General features: G+C 40.6%; 1 protein-coding gene across 3 annotated transcripts; it reads right to left on the bottom strand.

Moving 5' to 3' along the window:
* Window positions 1–2,681: 2,681 nt before the first annotated feature.
* On the bottom strand, window positions 2,682–7,226 carry LOC146506406 (flavin reductase (NADPH)-like). 3 transcript variants are annotated; one of them, XM_085180085.1, is made up of 5 exons: window positions 7,120–7,226; window positions 3,965–4,140; window positions 3,684–3,877; window positions 3,224–3,388; window positions 2,682–2,993 (listed from the first exon to the last, which is right to left on the bottom strand). In XM_085180085.1, exons 2-5 carry the CDS (start codon window positions 4,105–4,107, stop codon window positions 2,836–2,838), a joined length of 660 nt encoding a protein of 219 aa, XP_085036211.1. In that variant the 5' UTR covers window positions 4,108–4,140; window positions 7,120–7,226; the 3' UTR covers window positions 2,682–2,835. The 3 variants fall into 3 exon arrangements, with proteins under 3 accessions (XP_085036211.1, XP_085036209.1, XP_085036210.1); XM_085180083.1 differs by having other exon boundaries at window positions 3,684–3,885; window positions 3,973–4,140; window positions 7,120–7,223; XM_085180084.1 differs by lacking the exon at window positions 7,120–7,226 and adding an exon at window positions 6,571–7,095 and having other exon boundaries at window positions 3,684–3,885; window positions 3,973–4,140.
* Window positions 7,227–7,451: the final 225 nt, after the last annotated feature.

Here is a 7,451-nt window from a genome sequence, read left to right as displayed (position 1 = left end):
CAAAGCAGTCTCCAGTACTGATAACTGTTTTGTTTTTTATCTGCAAGAGGAGGGTTTTTACTCATGTGAATTTACATAGTTGAAGATGCTAAAATTCTTGCTTTTGTTGAGAGTGACCACAATGGACAAGATTAGAAATGAGTATATCAGAGAAACAGCTCAGGTTGAGTTGTTTGAAAAGAGATTGATGGTTAGAACCAATGACTGTGGAGTCAGTGATTAAGACATCTGGAGAGGAGGGATGGTGGATAGACTGGGCAAAGGATGTTGAGGATGGAGCTGCCAGATGGAGTAAGACCACAGAGAAGGTTTACGTCTCTTTACTTTTTTTTTTTTTCACAGTATAGTCAAACTGTGTTAATAATTACTTTTAATAGGTAAACGTGAAAATGAAAAACAAACCTTAACACAGTCAAAGGAGCTTGCAAAGAAAAGCGTCTGGACTTCTTTAAGTTACTTGAAGACGTTTCACCTCTCATCCGAGAGGCTTCTTCAGTTCTAAGGTCAAATGGTGGAGAGTCCCAGATATAAACCTGGTGGGAGTGTCCCCCCACAGAGGGACAAAAGGACCCCCTGATGATCCTCTAATCGCCTGAGCCAAGCCAACACACTCAGACAAAAACTGGTTCACCCGAAAGACAAAACGCCAAAACACAGACTTAACAATGTGGTGTATGCCGTACAGTGCAGCGAGGAATGCCCAGACCTCTACATTGGAGAGACCAAACAGCCACTTCACAAGCGCATGGCACTACACAGAAGAGCCACCTCCACAGGACAAGACTCAGCTGTCCATCTGCATCTTAAGGATAAAGGACACTCTTTCGAGGATGCCAATGTTCACATTTTGGACAGAGAGGACAGATGGTTTGAAAGAGGAGTGAAAGAAGCCATCTATGTCCACTGTGAGCGACCATCTTTGAACAGAGGCGGTGGTTTACGACACCAACTCTCTGCCATCTATAATCCAGTTTTGAGATCCCTTCCCAGACGCCTTAACGCCCATTCACACCCTGGGCCATCTGACCTCAGGAATTCGCATGATAAGGTGGGGCCAGGTTTCACAATGAACTCACCCGAAACTCTGGCTGATTGGGACCCACACCCAGTTCCACACCTTGGCTCAGGCGATTAGAGGATCATCAGGGAGTCCTTTTGTCCCTCTGTGGGGGGACACTCCCACCAGGTTTATATCTGGGACTCTCCACCATTTGACCTTAGAACTGAAGAAGCTTCTCGGATGAGAGGTGAAACGTCTTCAAGTAACTTAAAGAAGTCCAGACGCTTTTCTTTGCAAGCTCCTTTGACTACGGTGACCTGGATGACTGAGAACCTTCACAGACAAACCTTAACACAAACTTGACACTGGGAAGTTATATCATCATTCAAAAACAAACAAAAAAATGAAGTGAGGCTTTTCCTTTTCTACTTCAGTAAGTAGAGTGGGTCAGGTCTGCATGTGAAAGTATGCCTGGACAAGATACAGAAACCACCAGAGTGAGAAGGTGTGTCTGGATTCTGGACCAGGTGCTTAGCTATGAAAAGCATTTGAACGAATGCATGTGACTGAGTTGGAAACTTTGGAATTCTTTTCCTTAAGGTTTCTGGTAACTTGCCAGTTTGCTTTTCTGTAAGCAGGTAAAAAAAACAAAAAAAAAAAAAACCTGATCAGAGTGGCCGAATATGAAACACTCTCTTACTCCTGCATACAGCTCACAGCCACATCCTCACTTTAAAAAAGCAGTAGTGAAAACTTTCGCTGGAATCAACTTCTTCAAAAGCACGAAGCTGGGTGCGACTCTGCAACTAAAACTCATACAAGCAACAAATAATTTTCTCTGATAAGAATTCTCAACTCAGGATTTCATTTAACCTGATATTTCCTAATTTTGCTCCTTGTATTTGAACTCCTAGCACAAATATTCCTTCACCCTTTTCAGAACTGTTCATTTCACACAACTTGTACAGTACTTTTTTTTCTTTATTTTTTTAACATATGCAGAGCACTTGGTGATAACCTGTCATTACATTTTATTTTTATGGACACGACCTGTAAGAGTCAAGTAACTTTGCTTTACTTAAAACTACTAGATGTGGCACAGCACTGCCATCATGTGTCTGACAGTGCAATATGCATGGGAAGGCACTCACAGTTAGTCACTGTTTTTCAAACACACACACACAGACACACACACACATACATACATATATATATATGTGTGTGTGTGTTTTTTTTTTAAAAAGAGTAAATAAAATAACATTGATCAGTTAGACAGTTATTTCTACTAGCAACTCTTTTTTCCTAATAGGCACTTCACCCCAGTTAGACCAGTTATTCCAGCTTCAGCGGAATCTCACCATGAAGATAGCTCTGGCTGTGTTTACAATGGATACATTGCCATGCTTGGAGGCTTAAAAAAACACTTTCAGATGGGTTGTTCTTACTAGATTTCAGGGTGACTTGCTATTTTATTAAAGCTAAGTTTAAGCCAAGCTGTAAACACAGTGCTGTTTGATTATAGGAGAAATCAATCATGATACTTTACCCACACAAGCTATAAACATACTCCCATCTTATGAAGCAAAGCTTCATTAAGAGTTGTGCCTATAGATCGTTGCTTTATATGACTGAATAAAAGCACTAAATTTGTAAAACGCAAATATAAAACAATAGATTCAACTGCATTAAAAAACTGAGGACTGCAACTTTAATTATTTGATGCACCAGACACTGAATGCTTCACTGTAAATATTGCAAGATTAATACCCCTGAAAAATGTCTCCCTGCATGGATACAGCCAATATGTTGGTGCACCGAGCCTGGCTTCTTCTTTGTTATTTAGTAGTGATGGCGACTCCCTTCTTGACCCAGGCGTTGCTGTTGAGCAGAGAGAGCATGAAGCGAGCCACGTCTCCTCTTCCTACTGCGCTGCCTGGAGGTTGACCGTTGTTGTCAGGCACAAAGTATCCCTCATGGGTTAGAAACTCTTGAGCTGTAAAGGACAAAAAGATTGCAACAGCCAGATAGTAAAAAACCTAACAGTTTGTCCAGTTACATGCTTGAATTCCATGATTTGCTGATCTCAGAGAAATTATACAAAGCAAAGTGAGACTATGCACTAAGGTAAAATCTATCACACTAAGTCAGAAAGCTTCCACCGAATTAAGCTCCGCCATTCTCTGTTGACACCCCCTACCCATGATGCAATCTGTCTGCTTTTACCTGTGGCCGGAAGGTTCTTGAGGCCAGGTGGACGCACCACAGTCCAGTTGATGTCCTCCGTTTTCTGCAGAAGCTGCTCCATCTCATACATGTTGCTGAGGACACTTCGGATTAGTGGCAGCAGGAGGAATCTGATCAGGTACGATGACTGAGTTCCAGAGTTTGCTGAAAAAAGTAAATAAAAAACAGTGAACAGCCTGAGCCACAAAAGCCAAATAACCTTCAAAGCCCAAGTTTTTGAAAGTGCCACCATCCATCTGTTTTCTTAGTGACATATTCAGTTCAGCCTCGTGACTCAACGTAGCCTATGTTCATAAATCAGCTAAAAAAGAAGCTTTTAATCACTTGACTCAAAGCCAAACCTTGACACCTGTCCTTCACATTTTGGGAAAGCAAGTTCAGAAATATCAGTTACATTAAAGAACAAATCTAAAGGGCCACATCTGTGTGATGCACTTACGCTCTGTGTACCAGGAGGTCATGGTGATGATTCTGTTCACCCGGGCCTCTTGCATCGCACTGACCATAGCAGTCATGGACCGAGTGTAGCCCGTCACCCCGGTGAAGAAGGAGGCTGGGAAGCCGAGGCAGGACATGACAACATCCTGGTCTTTGAAATGAGTCTCCAGACTGTCTGCCGAGAAAATATCAGCCGTCACCACCTGGAAAACAGTTACAAGACTGACTGTTAAAATGTCCATGATTACTTTTGTTAATTGCACGTAACAGAGCTTAAAACAGATAATTGCCTTGAGATTCTCATGAGTCACGGTGAGCTTCCCCGGGTTCCTGACGAGGGCGGTGACCACGTGGCCCTGCTGCAGGGCCTGGTTGACCAGATACTGTCCAGTCTGCCCAGTGGCTCCCACCACAGCGATCTTCATCCTCTAACGCTTGGAGCCAAGTCAAGACTGCAACTAAAGCAGAACACGACGTGGTGAACGCTCTGATCGCTCATACTAACGGCGCTGAAGTTCCCTCCCCCTTTCACAAGCGTAATAAAACTACTTTTATTGTGCAATAAAAATGTCGTTTCAGAGAAATTTAGGTTTGTCATGTAACAGCTTGTCCTTGTGCATCACTAACCCCCCAAAAAATGAATGAATGAATGAATGACTACAATTCTTGATCTCTTAAGAGCTAAAAATGAATGTGCAGTAAAGACAATCTGGCACCCGATGTCAGAGCAGAAGATTGTGAAATCACGTCTCCAGCCTAGAAATATGGATGTGTGTGAGAAAGAAAAGAAAGCATAATTTTTTAAAAATTATTAAACCTGGTTGGATGAAAACAATGATAAGATGATGAAGAGAGATGAAAACTTTCATTCTATCAGTCAAACAAAACTGCACATTGGTTCCCTTTGTTTTATCCAGACTGGGGTAAATGGATCATCTCCACGGCAGAGGATGATGATGAGGTTGTTGGTCAGATGCTCACTGCAGAAACTAAGCCAATATTGTTGACTGAATTTCAACTGATGTTGTTTAGACGATCATAACAAGCATCTCTGTGCTGATTCCTTGAAGCTATGTTAAATGAGCACTGTTTGGGGACAACACAGGCATTTTTGCAGTGAACCGCCTGTCCTCAGATTGTTGGCAGTCCTTTCATTTGTGGGTAATGGTGACGTCAAACACCATGCCGCTGTCACTAACAATTAGTTCTTTGGTTTTTAACATTAGAGATAATTACAAAACAGAACTGTTCTCAAGAATTTAACTTTTATAACTGCACCTGAGGCTGAGGCTTAAAAGTGATTACAGTTTTAAAGCCAAGTCGGATCCCAAAATGATGGAATAACTGGATTCTCTCAGAAATTAAGTAGAAGTATTTAAAAGGAAAAAAAAAAACAAACTTTAACTGGTGGCCACAACACAGAGCTTTAGGGGTTAGGTTACGTCCCATGCTTATGTTGTTAGTGGTATGAGACATCTAGTGATCTAGCTTTAACTGTGTCCACATCAATTTTACTATAAGTAACACTCATACCACAACACCACAAAAACCTGGAGATGACAAATTTGTTCACAGAGCTTTAAAAAATTTTTAAAAAACACCAGCCATTTGGCTGTATTAATGGTCAGTACAAATGCAATCCGGTTTTTGTATATTGCTTACCCTTTGTAGGAGTCGCAAGTCAAAATATCTTTATCGAGCATGCAGCAGCAAGATCCATATGAGCGACTCCAAATGGAGAGTGCATTTTTTGCATGAAGCGCAACTGCAGTAACTCTTATACTCTAATTATTACCATTACAATTATTAATCACCTCCAGTAGGACTGATCAGGATCACAGCCTCTCTGCAGTTGTGTAACTCTGCAGCTCAAACAGATGACCCACCCATCCAGACTCTAATTTTACCATTTTCCCTCATTCAACAGTTTTATATCAGTAGTGACTGTTCTATATAAACATTCATCAGTGACTTTAATATGTACACCACTCCAACTGCTTGTTAACACAGACATATGGTGCTGGATCGTCTGGCAGCCTTTAAAACAATTTCCCTTGGGATGAATAAAGTATTATCAATCAATATATAAATAGCCAAACAATGGCTATAGAGAGAAAGAGAAACAGACAGGAAAGCCCAACAATAAAAAAAACAACAAAAAACTTTAAGGAAGCAGTAGGTGACAGTGGGAACGAAAAACTCCCTGTTAACAGGAAGAAACTTCCAGCAGAACAGGGCTCAGGTCATCTGCCATGACTGGTTGGGGGTAATGGACTGAACAGCCTGTAGAGCTTTGCCTCTCTTGCGTCATTTACCAGGAAACTAATTATTCAACAAAGGAAATGCAATCGTCACCCTTTCAAATGAAACTTCAAGAAAAAAAAATAGTTTAGGGTCATTACGTTATATTCAAATCAAACAGTACTTTTTAAAAGAAGACACTATAATATCTGTGCGCCTTGATCCTAACTGCAAATTCAAACTACAAAATAAAAAATGTGAGTCCTAAAGTCACTTTGTAATTTTTTTATAAACCAAAACAGTTTCCCACTGCAGTAGCTGCAATGACGCTGTGGGGCACTGCCTCTCCTGCTAAACACCTTAACCCTATGCTGCTAAATTAACAAGTTCATTAATCAGCTGACAGTTTGCCTTTGTCCCGTCGCTCAGTAGTGAAGTGGATTATGAAATCATGCTACACGCCCAAGATTGAATAACAACCCTAAAAACAGCAGCTCCTACATTAAATTCTGATATGTTGACCTCCCCTAACAACAATACAGCGTTATAAAAAGCTTCCTTGTCTTCAAAGACACAAACAATTCAATTCAATTCAATTTTATTTATATAGCGCCAAATCACAACAAACGTCGCCTCAAGGCGCTTACTACAGAAACAGCGATCCAGGTGCTGAGAAAATGACACCTACACTACCAAAAACATCGGGACACGTGATTACTTTTATGATCTTTTATTCTTAAGCCCTTTTCAGTGGATTAACCTTTTAAGAGTCAACACGCTGTAAACTCTTTAATGTTTGACTCAACCATGCTGATAGCACCAGGGCAATATAACCTCTTACATAAAGCTAAAAAAAAAAAAGAAAAGAAAAAAAGTGGGAAACAGTCTACGCGGCTGTGACTTTCAGAAACATGTTGGGACTGCGGGGCTTTTGTATTCAATGTCTTTAAATGCCTATTAAACCGGAAACTGAGGGAATAACTGCCACCCTGAACCTTTATGATCTCTAATGTTACACAAACCACTAGCTGCATTTCCGCTTTTGCTATGAGTCTTTGTTTTCTTCATTTATTCATTTAGAGGCAAAAGAAGAAGAAGAAATTAATTTAGCGCAAAACACCGTGAGCCAAATTAACCCAAATTATTAGTCTGTTGTCATGCAGCATGCAGAAAAGGACGTTTAGCTCCTCACTCACCTGCGACATTATGAAAGCGTCCCGTGAGGGAGGCGTTCAAGAGCGAAAGCGTTCAGCTGCGTTGTAATTGCTTATCCTCAACCCAGATTTAAATGTTTTGTTTTGACGTTATTTAGAGGGAGATAACATGACCCCCTCAAAGGTAATGTCGAAGTTATAGTTAGAAAGTTAGTGTAAATATTTCCAATGACTACAAGTACAAATTTCGCAGTAAATACTTCTAAAATGTAACGTCTGCTTGCTTTTTTAAAACCCAAATCAAACATCTTCGACTTTAAGATATTTTCTTGTGAAAAGGAAAAGCTATAACGTCAACAGAAATTTGAACCTGA

This window comes from Neolamprologus multifasciatus, chromosome 12 (assembly GCF_963576455.1).
Source record: "Neolamprologus multifasciatus chromosome 12, fNeoMul1.2, whole genome shotgun sequence".
Lineage (NCBI taxonomy): Eukaryota > Metazoa > Chordata > Actinopteri > Cichliformes > Cichlidae > Neolamprologus > Neolamprologus multifasciatus.
Note: the sequence above shows the minus strand (reverse complement) of the source record. Positions and strands in the feature narration are given on the sequence as shown.

Excerpts from the sequence above, each read along its gene's own strand:
- LOC146506406 (XM_085180085.1), bottom strand. The coding sequence starts at position 4,107 with ATGAAGATCGCTGTGGTGGGAGCCACTGGGCAGACTGGACAGTATCTG. Across the intron at positions 3,878-3,964 it reads GAGAATCTCAAGGCAATTAT|GGCTGATATTTTCTCGGCAG; the intron begins CTGTTTTAAGCT and ends CCAGGTGGTGAC. Across the intron at positions 3,389-3,683 it reads GACCTCCTGGTACACAGAGC|CAAACTCTGGAACTCAGTCA; the intron begins GTAAGTGCATCA and ends TACTTTTTTCAG.